The following is a 16,387-nucleotide window of genomic DNA, read 5'->3' as shown; positions in this document are numbered from 1 at the left end:
GCTTCGTGTATGAAGTATCATAGACGTCATCTAGAGTTATGTGTCTAAATCTTTGACTGCTCGTTCTCAAGTTCTCAACCACGGTCGTGCGTGTCATGTCCATGTGATCACGAGCAACATTGTTGGTAGTAATCTTTGTATGCCTCAGGCATGAATATCTTCGACACCTCTGTTCGGTGGTGACTCTGAAGCGATCGACTATCTGCTGTCCAGGCATCGTCCTTAGCAAGTCGAAAGGGCGCCAGCTGACTTTTCTCCACAAGCCCCCGATGACGGTCTCGGACTTTCACCCTGTCGAGCTTGACGCCAGCGCGAATAAACGGCGTGAAGACGACGAGCTATGACATCCTCACGACATCCTTATGACATCCTAGTCTGTAGCATGACATCTTCACTTCACTAAATAGCAAATGACCAGACTGGAAAGCGAATATATAAGTCGAACGCGACAATCTGGAAGAAGGAGTGTGTCAATCATCCTTGGGATAGTTATCGGGTAGTACAGTATTCTGACACGGAGTGCAGTTGAGAGAGGCAGCCACACTATTGCACAACCAGAACACGAGCCTCCGAGAGTACCGGGTTGTGGCTGGATACGTGGAAGTTCTTCACGATGTCCCTCTCAACAACCAAATCTCACTCCTGGCACCGCGACGGCTTCCTCATCAGCACTGACCCATCCCTCATAGACCTACAAGCGATCAACGCTGCCTTCGACACAGACCAATTGCCCTGGGCACAGAAACTCTCGGACGAAGAGCTGAAAGTCATGGTACAGCATAGTGTCTGTTTCAGTCTGTATTCAGCTACTACTGTCGAGCCTGCTGATACCGCTACCACTACTCCAGCACCAGATTCTTCCAGTAGCAGCACTCCAGGCATGATCGGTCTCGCCCGCATCTGCACCGACTACGTCACAATGGCCTATCTAACCGACGTCTACATCTTACCAGAATACCAGCGCCGCGGTCTGGGTGAATGGCTCATCGACTGTGTCAAGGAGTGGTGGGATGAGATGCCGAGTGGGAGGCAGATGTTTTTGATTGCGAAGGAGGGGAAGGCGGAGGAGTTTTATGCACGGAGATTGGCGAGTGGAAGGATGGAGAACGATAGAGAGAAGAAGAGGGAAGGGATGTATAGAGTCTTCACGGCGAGGGGGAGAGGAGCGAGGGTTTGAGGGAGAAGGAGGGGGCCTGGACTGTTGGACGTTCGGTATCGGTGAGTGAGCGGGGGAGAGATGACTTTAATACCGCCTTTGAGCAGGCAGTGAGTGAGCGCAGAAGTATGGAGCCATTAGTGGTCAAGGAGACAGGACAGGGTGCATTCGAGAGGCTTGGTCTTGTGAATTATAACGAAGACTAACAGTTGAGACACAATTTACTCGTTGTATTGGCCTAGACGACGGAGATCAGAACATATGCGCCGACCTTGGTCGTGTGCAGCTGGAATTCAGAAGAACGTCTCAAGTGAGTTTGATTGTATTTCAGATGAGGCACACAACAACTGAGATGCGACAGAACTATCCTCGCTAATGGTAGACTTATTATAATGAGCGCAGCACATACAAACCAGATCCAGTACTACTCTTTCGTTTCGTGCTTCATCTTGTCTAGTATCTTCTACCCAAATTCCACCTCGAATCAATCACCAAGTCTTTGTCCTCCACCACGGAAGTGGCGATATTCGAATTGCCCACCACGACCGTTCGTACCATACTCTCGAGCACGGAAGTGGTTGAAGCCATTGTCCTGTGGTGGAGGCACTTCCGGCGCAGCTGAGGGGCCAGCATCGTTATCGACATCGACCTCTGCCACAGTCTTACCCAATGTGCGACCTTGACCAGGGAATAGGTAGATGGGCCTTCCTGATTGGCCGTAGTCTCTATATGGGAGTGGTTGCTGCCGGACGTGCGGCAGGACATCGGGCGAAACGTCCATGTTGTTTGAAGCATCGGCGTCGTTGTGGGTACGGTCAATCACTGGTCCGTCACCTAGCGGGCGACCTCCTCCATATCTGACTCCAAAGGCGTACCCTGGCGTCCAGTTGTAACCGTCATATTCTTCGTCAGCATTGTCCCAGCCGTTCATGTCTGTATCGCGGTGATCATCCTCATCTTCAACGTTGTTGTTATCGACCATCTGCGGATTCTCTTCTGCATTGTCTAGTCGCCGACCACGACCATAGAAGTTGTAGTGATCCATCTGAAGAGAAACCTCCTGACCCCAGTCGGCGTCAGGCGCAACCCACTCTGCGATGTCGGGTTCGGGAACCATTGCATCTTGTCCTTCAAGTCTTTCTTCATTTTCTTCACCTAATCGAAGACCAGCGCCCATGAAGTTTCCGCCATAGAAGAGTCTTTCATTTTCGCCAAAGTTCTGCATGGCTTGCCAGTGGTTGAAGCCTTGTTGAACAATATGACGACGTGCACCGGCGCGAGCAGCTGGTTCTGGTTCTTCATGAAGATCGTCCATGATGTTTTCAGCAGGAGCGGGCTCGTCACCTTCCTCACCAACTCTGCGTCCCATACCTCTGAATCGACCCTCAGGCAGCAACTCTATGTCTCTGAGATCATGGAACCTCTGAGGTAGATTCATGCCATTTTGTATACGGTCCAGGATATCTTGTTGTGCTTCAGGGTTCATCTCTTCCATCGCTTCGTCGACCCATTCGTGTTCGCCTCTGCAGTTGCATGGTAATTCGCTGCGACCTTTCTTGCGCCCACAGTTGTAGCAGAAGTTTTTTCCACATTGATCACAATGCATGTGATCACAACCGTAGTCTCGCTCGATCATTTGTTTGCACCAAGGACAAGGCTTGAAACCTCTTCGTCGCATTTCCTCTCGAGACTCAGGCTCGATGCTGTCTGGACATTTGCCTTGGTCAGTGTGCCATGATTTGAGGCTGTTGCAAGTTGTGCATGTTTTCGAGTTGCACGTGGAGCATGCGGCCCATTTGTTGTCCGTCGAATATGTTGACTTATTGAGGTATTGCTTGCAATCTGGTGTTGCGCAATATACTGGGGAAGGATCATCATACTCTTCACGAACTCGAAGCCAGGTCTGTACCAATACCTTCGGTATGTAAGGTCGGACATGATTGAGGTCAATGTTGGTTTTGCATTCTTGACATTTGGGTGGCCAAGCTTTCTTCTTGAGGCCAACATCTATCTCTGTTGCAAGGCACTCAAGACATCTTAAGCACTCACAAACGAGGACGAAGAAGTCATCTCTGACGGTGGAAGACTCAGTGCATGGACATTCATAGACCACGGATAGGTTTTCTTCTGGAAGTGGTCCGTTGTATGACATTGAATCGGCTTCGGTATTTTCGCTGTTGGTACCAGCAGTGTCATCGTTGTGAATTTCTCGACATCTATCCAGCAGTTTGCCAACCAGGTCGATATCGACGGTGCTGAGCGTCACAAAGTCCAGATCAAGATTAGCTTGTGCCATGATGACAGGGCATCTATCTTCGATGAGGCAAGCTCCTTCAGAGCGGAATACTTTCGTTGCTGCCAAATGGGTGGCTTAACAGGTAGTCTTAACAAGGAATTGTAAGATGGAGAGGAAAAGTAGCGCAGCAAGATCGTTTGTCAAAACGTCAGATAGTAAAACTCTCGACGCGAAAAGGCGTCACCTTGAGTCAACACATACCTGGCAGGCGCTTCCTCATGTGCATATTGTTCGGCAATCTGTTTGAAGTGTTATGATATGTGGAGTAGTCTCGTACTCAATCATGACCAAAAGTGCACTTATATCTAGACAGAGAGCCGAGTGACCTATCTTTTCGTTGTGAGATATGTTTGCAAGAACGTTGTCCACTTCGTGATATATGAAGTGGTGTAAGGCTGAAAGTGCATGACTCAAGGGAGGTTCAGGTTAGGCAACCGTGCCCAGCGAATTGGAGCACAGCATCTGATAGGCCAGGCTGCGAAGGATACCACATAAAGTGATACGAATGAGTCGATCGCCCGATTTCTCCAGCATTCTATCTGACACGTTTGTAAAAGATGTAATCATTGTATGAAGACGTGTCAATCAACACATAGCGGGTGATATGCTCATGGAAGCGTACAGTACCTGACCAGCCTGTCTGTTGAGTTGCACTACAGGCTTTTTGGAATACCGTAGCCCAACTTTGTATGCTAGCTTGGCACTATCGATCGTGAAGGTAGGGACACTGAATGTCCCTTCTGCGCGAATACCGATATGATTTCATCTTATGACGGCATCTCCTGTGAGTTTACTGGTGCTTTGATCGACGAATAAAGCCACGATGTCGCGGATCAGATTTTTCCCCGAAACGAATATGGCAACGAAAGTGTACTCGGATATTTACCTATTAAAGATTTGTGATATCATCGCCAACCCATACACAAAGTACACGATAGGTAAAGGATGCGACGCTGTGGCCATACGGCGTGGCTGAACCTTGATGAAAGCTCTACCAATGGACAATTAAGTATTTGAGATGTCTTCATACGATCGCGAAGGGCTTACCACACCCTGAAGAGCAACAGCCACTGCTAATCTTCTTCGTCAGGTTACGCAAAGACCATGACGCTGTCCAAGCTCTATCCTCAGAATAACACCACTCGACGCTCGGCGCACGGTGTCGCCAACCTGATACTTGACCACTCAACTGAGGATCATCCCCACCCTGTGCTGATCGCCGACTGCACATATGCAGCACCACGCACCACCACGAACAACAATGAGGCATGCCCTGAATTGCAACGACATGCTGTCAATATGAGCACTCCGAACTTTGGCAAAGATTTGCTCGCTGCCATACAAGTGAACCTACTCTTTCCGTTTTGTCACGTCGTATGTGCATTCGCGGGTGACATGGGAGGCAATCGCTTGTGTGCTGGGCACGTGGCTCTGTGGATCAAGCACCGAAACGTCGTGGGTACGACCAGCAGCGCTGCACGCTCAAATCTACTCGTCATCAGCGATGGCGAGTGTGATATGGATGCCCTCGTCCAGCTTGAGTGTCAAGACAACTTTCATGGAATCTTTGAGTCGTTCTTCGTGGTCTCGCTTACGGATCACTGGTCCACCGCAGACAAGGAAAAGCTCCGTAAAATTCCAAGTTTTGTGACCGACGATGCCCGTCAATTTCATGAGCACTGACACCTGCTATTCAATGTAGTAAACTTGGCAGAGATGTTCAGTCAGTATCAAAAAGAACCTCCTGTGCGTCGAGCAGCATTTGGTGCTGACAACCATGCCAAGACATCACACTTTCGTTCTATCACATCGTAACTTGGGATTGATATCGGAGGAACGGTCAGGTTTGAGGCCTGTGTCTATACCGCTAAGCGTGTGGCGTCCAACGAAATAGTTGTAGACGAGCTTAGATGAGATTATATGCTACCAAGGACATAATAACTCGATCCACTAACAAGGACCCAAAAGAATGGGCGAATTCTGTTCGTTGCTTCTATGAGTTGGTTGGCATCTTTTTGATTGACCAGACTTTGGAGCCACTTCCTCCACCAAAGCTGCTTGTCTGGAGGGCTTGTGCAAACTCCCACGTGATTTGTCCTATGCGACTGTTATGTCATTAGACGTGCTGCGAGTAGATTTAACTGTAGCTGTCTCCGCACGTTTACTTAGATAATTTGGAAGTACAAGCATAAGAGACAGAAGCGTACCACTGTTCATCAAAAGCTTGTGAATACAGCGAAAGCTCTGTCCGGGAATCTATAGTGCGACACTGCAAGACGCAACGAATATCACTTCGAGGCCGGACAGTGGGATGATCTGGGATCCTCCTTATTGTTCAAACTCGTCTTTAACACGTTCAACTCGATGCCAAGATCCAGTGTCCCCAGAAGCAAGACAGGTACGTCAAAGGCTGTATCGGCTGCGACATAAGATCTGTGGTCTCGTCGTGCTGATTTGAAATAGGCTGGTACGATCTTAGTGTCATGGTCAAATTTCACTGAATGACAGCAGCTTTGATAAGTCTCACATGTAGATCTCGCCATACGAAATGCGATGAAGGCAAACCCATCTGTGGCCTTTGTCGTAAAGCCCGTTTGCAATGCCGACAGCCTGAGGTGATACACTGCTTTGTGCTGTGCCCAAGGCCCGACAAGCTTGGCGATGACCTTGCTGAACCAGGATCTGAAGGTATGTTGTAGCGTCATGCATGGTACCGCCTGCCTTTGCAAGGATATTCAGCTGAAGGTCATAGATTCCGGTCAGTCTCGGTCGCTCCTACCAGTTGCCCATTCCGAGGTTGAAAACCCACCGTTAGTGTCCTCTACAACCTCCGCAAGCTGGCGACTCAGCCCGCCAACACGCGACGTCCTTTCCTCGCCATTATCCTCGTTATCCATGCCAGTTCTTGATCAAATCTTGTTCGACGCAACAAAAGAATTCAACATTGATCGTCGTAAGCCAGTAGAAGGTGCAGGTGAGAAAGGAAAACCTCAACTCACGTTGATCGATCGTGAAGCGGCCTTCTTGCTACGAACGTACCAACAAGGGATAGGGGTGTGGATGGACGTTTTTGATTCCTCGTTGTCGTATCAACATGGTCTTCTCACTTTGGTAGCTTCATCTCCGTTGCTCCTGTACTCAACATGCGCTCTTGCGGCTCGACAGTTAAGTCTCATTTCTTGTGCTCAAACTTGGACATCTGTAGCAGAGAAATACTACGGCAACAGCTTGAGCTTACTAAGACTGGAACTCGCGGATCCTGCCATGAATCCACAACAGACTATGGTTGCGTCGATCCTCCTAAGCAGCTATGAGCTGCTCAAGTCTCCGAATCATGATAACTACCATCAGCACTTTAGAGGCGCAAAATCGCTCGTTGAGGCACTTCGTGCCTATAACTCCAAGAACCGGTTAATGATGGCATCATTCTGGATCTACGCAAGGCATGAAGTTGGCGAGGCAATGAACCAAGAACGCCCCGTAATGCTCAAACCGGCATTGTGGCCAAGACCAGACGATTCCAACACCCGAATCAGTGATGCAGATGTGCTCTGCAACGATGTGCTCAGAGTATGCTGTGAAGTTATTGATTTTATCTTTGGGTCCAGTGACAACGGACGTGGTAGGAAATGGGTGAAAGAGTGGCTCGGGTTACACTCGGATCTCGAAGGTTGGTTGGATAGGGTTCCTTGTGCTCTAAATGGGATTGAGTACGGTCATCATGAATCACGGCGATTCTGGTTCGCAAGACCCGCATTTGCCAGCGCAATGTGTTTTTATCACGTGTCCAAATTGTTTCTGGCTCTGCACGCACCGCCCTCGACAAAGGCTGCACTCAAGCACCCACGGAACTTCAGCGAGCAAATACAAAACCACGCCCAGCAAATCATTGACATCGCTCTTTCTGACTCGCCGGAGAGTGTCCTTGTGACATTGGTACAACCAATGTTCCATGCCGCTAAGCACATTCATGATCTGAAAAGAAGAGAAGAAGCAGTACAGCGACTCGAGCAAATCCGTATTCAAACAGGATTTCATACAGAAAGCAAAGTGCAGCTGTTGAAGTCTTTTCACAGAACGTCGAGTTAGACAAACTGATCCATAAAATCCAACCACTTGTGAGGTCGATTAAGTGCTCTCATTAACCTGGTACTTGCTGCTGTCATACAATGCAACTATAACAATCAACCGCCAGCGGACGGCCTTCCATACAAGTGGATTACTCTAGGTTTGTCTCGTCCTACGCCACACTCTCAGTGGCATTGCTGACGGCCAAAGGTTAAAGCGCTCCTCCCACCGCAACTCCCATTCCATGTATGGTAGGGCAAATTCATACCGCTTTACCAGAGCCGCAAGTAGAACATGTTGCTCAATATAGGAAATGTTCCGTCCAATGCACCCTCGAGCTCCGGTACTGAACGGGATAAAGTATTTCTGGACAGTTTTAGATTCTTCTGTGAGCCACCTTTCAGGAATGTATTCCTCAGGGTCGGGGAAGATCGAAGAATCTCGGTGTGCTACGTATGCGGGCACGGACACCATAACATCTCCTGCCACCCATTCTCCGTTGATAGAAGCACCTTCCGGGGGAGTTTTACGTTCGAGTCCGAAGGATACTGGCGGTGATAGGCGAAGTGACTCGTCCAGACAAGCTTTCAGGTAAGGGAGGGTTTTGACATCTGCATATGCTGGAATTACTGTGTCACTTTCAATGCAGTTGTCGATCTCCTCGCGGAGTCGGCGCAGTCTATCTGGATTCTTGAGGAGATAGTAGAGAACATGTGTGAGGGCAATGGCCGTTGTGTCAGAGCCTGCATTTACTAGTAGCTTGTCAGAACCAGTCGCTACGAAGTGTCAGACAATGACAAAGACTTACTAAAAACGCTTACTTCTGCGGCAATTTCTCCTACGAGAAGGCCAGTTGCTGTGCCTTGTTTGTCTTGAACGAGACACGTGAAGAGATCGTCAATTTTTTCTCCTGAGTTGTGTCTTTGCAGCCGGCGCAGCGTCATGTAGCGGACGATGTCATCGTAGTTCGAATTGTTTCTCACCTCATTCGCGTAGGATGTCGAGAGGAGCGTGGCCACTTGCTTGAAGGTTGCATAGCCGTTTCTTGACCACACGATGGGCGCCGCCATCCGGCCAACCCCGTGGACGCTTTGGATGAACTGTATACAACGACGATTTCCTGTCTGGTCCGACACCACGACTGTATCGGTACCAGCTTCAAGGAGGCCGAGATGCTCGCTGAGGGCAATATCGGCAATGGCTTCAACAGTAAACAGATTGAACCATTTTCGGAGATCGATTGTGTCTTCTTTCACTCCTCTCTTCGCGTTCATACTAGATGTACAGTGCTGATCGAACCGGGCAATCAAACGATTACATTTGTCGACAATCTTATGTTCCCACTCTTCGAGATGCTTGGTCGCGAACGCAGCCGACAATCGCTTCCTCTTCTGGCTATGCTCTTGCTTGTCCACGGAGTCAAGGATGTTGCGGTGAGGGCCGGCCGGTGTAGAGTACATGTCGCCCTTTAGACATGTCGTGCTGTGTCCATAGATATCTTGTATTGCGCCAACATCTGAGAAGGACAAGGCACTCGGGCCAATTCGGATCACACTGTTCTCGCGATGAGCTTGAGTAATTGATCTAGTTCGAAACTTGTCTGACCGCCAAAGCTGGAGGATGTACCCCAGATTGGTGACACCGCAGAGAGGATTCAAGGTAGGATACTTGCGAAGTCGTTTCGCATCCCAGAGATAGACCGCACTGTGATGTACAATCAGAGCGAATCCAGCAAGCACAATGCAAATTGGGAAGAGGGCCAGGACTGCCATTTTTAATTCAATCTCCTGATAGTATGCTGAACGGGCAACTTCGAACAGGCGAATGCAGTGGTATTTTATAGATACAGTGGTCCTGGTCCATAAGCTGCCATTATAAACGTTCTTCCAGGGCCGGCTCTAGATAGCCGTCTGGATCAGGTGTTAACCAAGCCTCTATCACTTAGGAGTTTCAGTGACTGGAGCCACATCACTTTTGGACTGCCCACCGTTCCCTTGTGAGTATCTCAACCGCTTTACGGACAGAGCATCCTGGTGATGAATCGATAGTAGCACCAGACGTCAGGTCGACGAAGCTCGAGGGTAACAACGGTGTCTTGCGGAGTCCTCGAAATTGGCGTTTTCATGAATTGATTGCCCGCTAAAACTGCTCGAAGTAGTAATGTAGACGAGCTTTCTGTATCCGCCACTGTGTTTGGTCCCCACTCTCTTCTGTCGCTAAAATGACTGCTGCTTGGTGAAGACACGCACGAGTCAGTCAGTCAGTATTAGGGTTTAATCGGGTGTATACTCGCATCTATCTTGCATTCGCTTTGACCTTGCAGGACCCTGTCAGCATTGTCTTGTGTCGCTCCATGGCGACAGGATAGGAAGTGGAGCTGACCAAGCGATATATCGTTAGAAGTCATGGCTTGGTGAGCTGCACGCATGGCCCGGCTGACTATGCAGGTAAACGAGAAATGCCGCAGACCGACATGGCTTCAAGAGTGCTTGTCACGATGCTCAACTTCAACGAGGGTCCATATCAGAACTCCTCACAAGATCGGCAACTAGGTTGCGTGTCTTCGCATTGTTGAGCTATCTCTATGCTCGGCTCGCAGGTTAAATAGAAGCTGCTGCAGCCTGAGGTGGGCACAGCACGGTGAGCGACGGTGAGGCTGGCCCCCAAGAGGACGAGCTGGTGGTGAGCCAGAGTGGCCTCACCCTAGGCCGCAAGCGAGGGCGAGCACGATGCAGTTTTCACTGATCTTGGCTGTGACGGTAACTTCTTCCAACCGCTTACTTGCCGCTACAAACAAGAGCGGCTCCTGCGAACGTCGTTGGTATCTCTGCTTTCCGAAAACAGAAGAATGAGGTGGGCTTCTATTCATCACGTCAATATTGTGACGATGTGCCCAGTACTTCTCTGATGGTATGTTTGGTACGACACAAGCGCAGTCAGCACATGGTTTCTGTTGCTCATTTCGTGCCTCCTGGAGGTTGCTTCCTCTTTCTTCTATTAGATATTCTTCTGCAGTGGAACTACACCGCTCAGCCAGCAAACACCCTCACGTTTAAATCTACACTGGCCGTGGCAATTACGCATCTAATCCTGGTAGTCGCGGCTCCACCACCTTTATCGTCCTGCTGGCCAGGTATCGAACTCCCATTGGTCTCGTTCGCACTTCCATTGACCTGCGTGTTCATGTCCGGCGCCCACCTGATATCCGTGATGAAATGTTCATGCACATCGCTTATTACCTTGACACATTTCCCCTCCTGGCTCAGATCCCAACATCTGATTGCCTTGTCCTCCGAGACGGAAAGCAAGTATCGACCACCAGGGTGGAAAAGAATAGCTTTGATCCAGTTATCGTGACCGACGAGCGTTTTATGACAGGTGCCTCTGTTGTCCCAGATCTTAATAACACGATCTCTGCCGGCAGTGGCGAGGAATTCGCCATGAGATTGTGGCGGTGGTGGCTTTTTGTAGCCAGCGAGGTCGGATAGGTATCTGTACGATGAGGGAGGGGCGAATGCGACAGCTTCGAGGAACTGCTCGTGGCCTTCAAAAGTGATTTTTACTTCTCCGGTATTGGTATCCCAGAGACGTGGCACGCGATCGTTTCCGGCAGAGAGGAGCCATCGGCCATCGAGCGAGGGTGTTACTGCCCGAACCCATTCGGTGTGTCCTCGGAAAGTCTTGAGGCAATACCCGGTCGTCACGTCCCAAATACGCAGGGTTTGGTCTCTGCTGGCGGAGACCAGAAGATTACCAGAAGAAGGAGCGCCGGCTGCTCCAGAAGGGATAAACCTGATAGAAGAGACACTGTGATCATGGCCGGGCAAGGTGCGGATGTTCTTGTATTCGTCACTAGGGTCCCAAAGTCGGATGGTCAGATCAGATGAGCATGAAGCTAAGAGTGTGCCACCTCTTGGACCACCAAAGTCAAGATCCAGCACGGCCCTGGTGTGTCCTTTTAAGGTGCGCAAGCATTCACCTAGCTCGTAGTCCCATATCCGTATAGTTCCATCTTCTGAAGCGGAGGCTAGATCGCTGAAGACTGGATGAAAAGCGACACTGGTCACAGGCTGTTTGTGGCCTGCTAATGTTTGTTTGGGTGGACTTCGTGGCAGCCATGTTTGTGGGTCGATCTTGCGATTCGAAGACAGAGGTGTAGCGTTATCCAACTCCTGCTGCAAAGCATGGTTTTTGGCCTCCAGGTCCATGATCTTCTTCTGCAAGCGCACAACGGACGTCCATTTCTTCTCTAGCAACGTCTCGTACTTCTTCGCGGTAGCATCGTCAAAGCCTTCAGCATCGGTCAGCCTGGCTTCCTGCCGCAGGGCTGCAGCAGTTTCAGCCATGCCTATACTCAGCAGATATGCAACCATAGACTTATGTAGTTCCTCGGCCTGGCGCGAGGTGAGCAGTTGACTCATTCTGGCCGGATTGGCCTCCGGCCCAGGAGTCCCTATGTTTCTTTCATGCGCAGTGCTGGGTCTGGAGTCGTGCGAATATTCAGTCGTCGTTCTGGCAGCCGTCCTCGGCGAGTCCTGTGCAAGTCGAGCCAGCCTTGCAGTGTCAAAGAGCAATAGTGATGTCAGTGGGCAATGGTAACGAGCGCACTGAGAATGAGGTGAAAGGAAAAAGGCGCAAAAGTCGCTGGACCATGGACGTGTATATATTGTGCTGGGTCTACACAAGCGAGGATATGTCTTGTTACTGTGCAATGTGTCTCTTGTTGCCTCTTTGTAGGACTCACAATATATGTCGCAGTGATTGATTTCAGCCCATGTTGCTGCAGTCCAAACTCGCCTAAGCCGAAGCTTTTTTAGCGTCCAAGCAGAGTTGTGGGGCAGCCGTTTGGCAAGCGCGTTGCCCCCAGTGACACCAGTGACGCCCAAGCCGCGCTTTTGTTATGCATCATCGACCATCAACCACAACGAGATTTGAACTTTTGCAGTATGTCGAGACTAGATTGACCCGAACCATAAATTTTTCTACTCGAACGTCTGTAGTGCACTATCAAGTAATACTTCACAATCATCAAGACTGAGTAAGTTCCGCGACACATGGTTGGCAGGAGCGTTACACCAAAACAATAACATTCATTCCAGTAAGTGCGACCAATGGAGGTTTCATACATCGCGAATACGTTCTGTTCGGAAAGGAGAATCATGTTACTGTTCGCTTCGAAAGGAATGACATGACTAATGCATCTACGCAGGTTATCAGTCGATTCTTAGCGGTCCACCTCGAGCCATAAGAGAAGCTCTCTCCGGGTCATTGCCAAGCGCATCTTTTCCCACGATTCCATCATGGCGGAGGAGGAGGACTATTCGCAGCTACCTTTTCCAGACCGTTTCCAGCACAAGAATTGGAAGGTGAGGAAGGAGGCATATGAGGCTGCTGCGAAGGCTTTCGAGGTGAGCCCCGATGAGAACGATCCAGTATTCGAACCTTTCAATTCCGACTCGAGTCTATGGAAGGGTGCTGCAGGCGACAGCAATGTGGCGGCTCAGCAGGATGGTCTAGCTGCGTTATGTGCCTATTTGAAATATGGAAGCGTAAGAGGTGCTCAACGTTCACGATCACATGCCGTTCAGCCCATCTATGAGAAGGGCTTGACCTCCACCAGGCCTGTCGCGAAAGCCAACGCCTTTGAGGCTCTCCTTCTCTACGTCGAAGCCGACAAGCCCGAATCGGTCATCGAGGAACTCCTGCCTGCCCTGTCGAACAAGCAACCCAAAGTTATTGCTGCAACACTCAATGCTTTGACGCAGATATACCACAACTTTGGTGTCAAAATCGTCGATCCTAAAGCTGTCTTGAAAGTCTTGCCGAAAATATATGGTCACGCAGACAAGAATGTGAGAGCTGAGGGTCAAAGTTTGACTGTAGAGCTGTATAGATGGTTGAAAGAGGCTATGAAACCCATGTTTTGGTCCGACCTGAAACCTGTGCAGCAACAAGACCTTGAAAAGCTGTTTGAAAAAGTCAAGGAGGAGTCTTCGCCGAAACAAGAAAGGTTTACGAGAGTTCAACAAGCTCAGATGGCCACTGCTCATCATGCTACCACCGATGATACTGCGGATGGGGAAGCTATACCCGCGGAAGCAGAGGTCGAGGAGGAGCCTGCCGACATCGATGCTTTCGATCTAGCCGAACCTGTCGATGCCGCTAGCAAGATACCTGATTCTTTCAATGACAACATAGCCTCTTCCAAGTGGAAAGACCGGAAAGATGCCCTGGATGAGTTGCTCAAGATCCTAGATACTCCACGTCTGAAAGAAGGTCCTTATGATGATATCGTCCGCGCGTTCGCAAAGAGCATGAAAGATGCAAACATTGCTGTCGTTACCGTCGCTGCGAATTGTGTGGAGAAACTAGCTCTGGGTTTGAGGAAAGGCTTTTCTAGATATCGAAGTCAAATTATGACTCCTATGATGGAGCGTTTGAAAGAGAAGAAGCAATCTGTCGCGGATGCTTTGGGTGCTGCCATGGATGCTGTTTTCCTCGCCACTTCCTTGTCCGACAACCTGCCCGAAATTCTGGCTATGCTTACCAACAAGAATCCAAATGTGAAAGGTGAGACAATCAAATTCCTTGTCAGATGTCTTCGCACGACCCGCGATGTACCGTCCAAGGAGGAGCAGAAGCAAATAGCTGAGGCTGGCACTAAACTGCTTACCGAATCGACCGAACAAATGAGAGCTGGTGGTGCTGAGATAATGGGCACTCTTATGAAAATTATCGGAGAGCGGGCTATGGGACCACATCTGGATGGACTTGATGAGATAAGGAAAACGAAGATAAAAGAGTACTTCGATACAGCTGAAGTGAGGGCAAAGGAGAAACCAAAACCGATAGCTGCCCCGAAGGCTGCTGCCGGTGGCAAGAAAGCTGCACCAGGTGCCAAAAAGGCTCCATTGAAGAAAGCTGCTGCTGCTCCTCCCTTAGACGATCCTGCTCCGTTACAGCCCAAGCCGACAGCAAAGGCGCCTCCGAAAACTGCAGCGCCAGCAAAGCCTGGCCTGGCGCAGCCTTCCAACTTGAAGCTAGGAGGTTTAAAAAAGACTGCAGTATCTGGCGTATCATCACCACGACGGGTCATTTCTCCAGCAAGTATAGTCGATGAGGACGAACCACCGCAGCCATCACCTTCCAAGCTAGGTGCTGGTAGAGGGCTGACTGCACGATCTCTCGCCAAGCCATCAGTCATGCCGGCCTCTCCACCCCCAGCACCAAGAGATAATGGCATAAGTGTCGCCGAAAGAGCTGAACTCGAAGATCTCCGCCTTGAAAGAGAGCGCCTTTTATCGCTGGAGCAGACCCTTAGAGCCCAAAACAACAAGCTTTCAAATCAAATATCTGAATTGCAAAATCAGAACGCTCAGTTGATTGAAGACCACACCCGTGACGTTCTCCAGATCAAAGCGAAAGAGACACAACTTGTCCGCGCGAGAGGAGAATGCGATATTCTCCGAAGTGAGGTCGAGTCTATACGGAAGGACAGTGAACGCTACAAGCGCGAAGTAAGCCGTCTAGGTCGGCAGAGTATTGGCCGAGATCGAGATGAGATGATGCGTGGACGATCACAGCCACATTATGACGACTCATACAACAACACAGACGTCTACGATGAAAATCCACGATACACGGTCTCTTCACCGCGACTAAATGGCAACAACTCCAGTCGTCCTGACAGCGCCGCTTTCCAACGACCGGGTAGTACCACCTCGAATGGCTCGAATAGACCTCAAGCCCTCCCACGATCACAATCGAACTTATCTGGCCTCTCCTCTGCGGATGACCATGGCGAAAAAGAAAATACGAATACAGGCGATGCTCTCGCACAGGCAGCCATGAGGCGGAAGATCTCACCGCCTCTGAACACGACTTCTGCTGGGAGAAGCCCGCAGAGACCTGCTTCGGATCGTACAGGAGCTAATGGTGAGGGCGAGAGTTGGAAGCGAGCCGCTGAAGTGACGAGTCAATTGAAAGCGAGAATCGAGGCAATGAAAGCAAGGCAAGGTCTCACAAAGGCGACCTATTGATCCAATTTCATGTTTCAAAAAGCGATGAGCGAGCAAGCGTTTGGGATTTGAGGTCTGTTGTGAGTAGCGTGTTGTGTATACCCTGCTACGTGTCATGTCGTATGCATGCATGTCCGGCGTTTGTGTATTGTACAATATGAAGACACGAGTATCCACCAGATTTGGTGCAGAAACTGATCCATTCTAACTATCGTGAAGGATTGTAGGAACTGCATAGCAATTGTGAACATGCACATCTGTGGTCACGAATTCAAGTACGGGTATTCTTTATTCAAAGTGGATCGTGTCTTGCCACGCGCTTGCGTAAGACTTCACCCATGATTTAGCGAGACCAACGCTTATGAAGGTGTAAGAGGGTGGGTCCCATTCGTGAAGCTATAGTCATTGCATGGGACATATCCCGGAGCTCCCTACCATGAACAACGGGGTAGTATGATAATGGACAAGTGCAAATTTGTTTGATTCAAGTCCTGCGAAATTGACTTGGAATTACCTGAGTCGGCCCCCTGTATCGAATCAGCCAGCCCACGATACAGTTGTCACTAGCCCTACAACACGATCAGGGCGGTCTACAGCAACTTCACGCCGATTACGCATCGCTGCGCGCGTGCATGAGCTGAACTTAGCTCTCGACGAGCCACAGTCGAGTTGTGCTGCTGCAGCAAGCTAGTTTTCAGCTGCCGGGTTGGTGTCCTGTCGTATATATCATAGCATACGTAGAAGCAAGCTTAAGGATTTCAACTTAGAAGAGTTGGTCGTCGATCGTGAATTCTGAGAAAGCATACGAGTCGGTTGCACTCTCAGTGACTTCTCAGAGACTCGATGAAT

The 16,387-nt window shown here is 49.8% G+C and overlaps 7 protein-coding genes across 7 annotated transcripts; 4 read left to right on the top strand and 3 right to left on the bottom strand.

Moving 5' to 3' along the window:
* Positions 1 to 613: 613 nt before the first annotated feature.
* Positions 614 to 1,177, top strand: LTR64_000079 (uncharacterized protein; the record flags this gene model as incomplete). Its single annotated transcript, XM_064894465.1, has 1 exon — positions 614 to 1,177. One exon carries the CDS (start codon positions 614 to 616, stop codon positions 1,175 to 1,177), a length of 564 nt encoding a protein of 187 aa, XP_064757152.1.
* Positions 1,178 to 1,640: 463 nt separating this feature from the next.
* Positions 1,641 to 3,452, bottom strand: LTR64_000078 (uncharacterized protein; the record flags this gene model as incomplete). Its single annotated transcript, XM_064894464.1, has 1 exon — positions 1,641 to 3,452. The coding sequence occupies one exon, from the start codon at positions 3,450 to 3,452 to the stop codon at positions 1,641 to 1,643; it is 1,812 nt and encodes a 603-aa protein (XP_064757151.1).
* An 823-nt stretch (positions 3,453 to 4,275) lies between these two features.
* Positions 4,276 to 5,135, top strand: LTR64_000077 (uncharacterized protein; the record flags this gene model as incomplete). The annotated part of the gene is made up of 2 exons (XM_064894463.1): positions 4,276 to 4,390; positions 4,543 to 5,135. 2 exons carry the CDS (start codon positions 4,276 to 4,278, stop codon positions 5,133 to 5,135), a joined length of 708 nt encoding a protein of 235 aa, XP_064757150.1.
* Positions 5,136 to 6,155: 1,020 nt separating this feature from the next.
* Positions 6,156 to 7,541, top strand: LTR64_000076 (uncharacterized protein; the record flags this gene model as incomplete). Its single annotated transcript, XM_064894462.1, has 1 exon — positions 6,156 to 7,541. The coding sequence occupies one exon, from the start codon at positions 6,156 to 6,158 to the stop codon at positions 7,539 to 7,541; it is 1,386 nt and encodes a 461-aa protein (XP_064757149.1).
* A 135-nt stretch (positions 7,542 to 7,676) lies between these two features.
* On the bottom strand, positions 7,677 to 9,292 carry LTR64_000075 (uncharacterized protein; the record flags this gene model as incomplete). Its single annotated transcript, XM_064894461.1, has 2 exons — positions 7,677 to 8,263; positions 8,329 to 9,292. 2 exons carry the CDS (start codon positions 9,290 to 9,292, stop codon positions 7,677 to 7,679), a joined length of 1,551 nt encoding a protein of 516 aa, XP_064757148.1.
* A 1,257-nt stretch (positions 9,293 to 10,549) lies between these two features.
* LIS1 (Lissencephaly-1) lies at positions 10,550 to 11,941 on the bottom strand (the record flags this gene model as incomplete). The annotated part of the gene is made up of 1 exon (XM_064894460.1): positions 10,550 to 11,941. The coding sequence occupies one exon, from the start codon at positions 11,939 to 11,941 to the stop codon at positions 10,550 to 10,552; it is 1,392 nt and encodes a 463-aa protein (XP_064757147.1).
* An 879-nt stretch (positions 11,942 to 12,820) lies between these two features.
* LTR64_000073 (uncharacterized protein) lies at positions 12,821 to 15,559 on the top strand (the record flags this gene model as incomplete). Its single annotated transcript, XM_064894459.1, has 1 exon — positions 12,821 to 15,559. One exon carries the CDS (start codon positions 12,821 to 12,823, stop codon positions 15,557 to 15,559), a length of 2,739 nt encoding a protein of 912 aa, XP_064757146.1.
* Between the last annotated feature and the right edge of the window lie 828 nt (positions 15,560 to 16,387).

The sequence above is a fragment of the Lithohypha guttulata genome, assembly GCF_036872675.1.
Source record: "Lithohypha guttulata strain CCFEE 5908 chromosome Unknown scaffold_1, whole genome shotgun sequence".
NCBI classification, from domain to species: Eukaryota; Fungi; Ascomycota; class Eurotiomycetes; order Chaetothyriales; family Trichomeriaceae; genus Lithohypha; species Lithohypha guttulata.
This window is presented reverse-complemented; position numbering and strand designations above follow the sequence as displayed.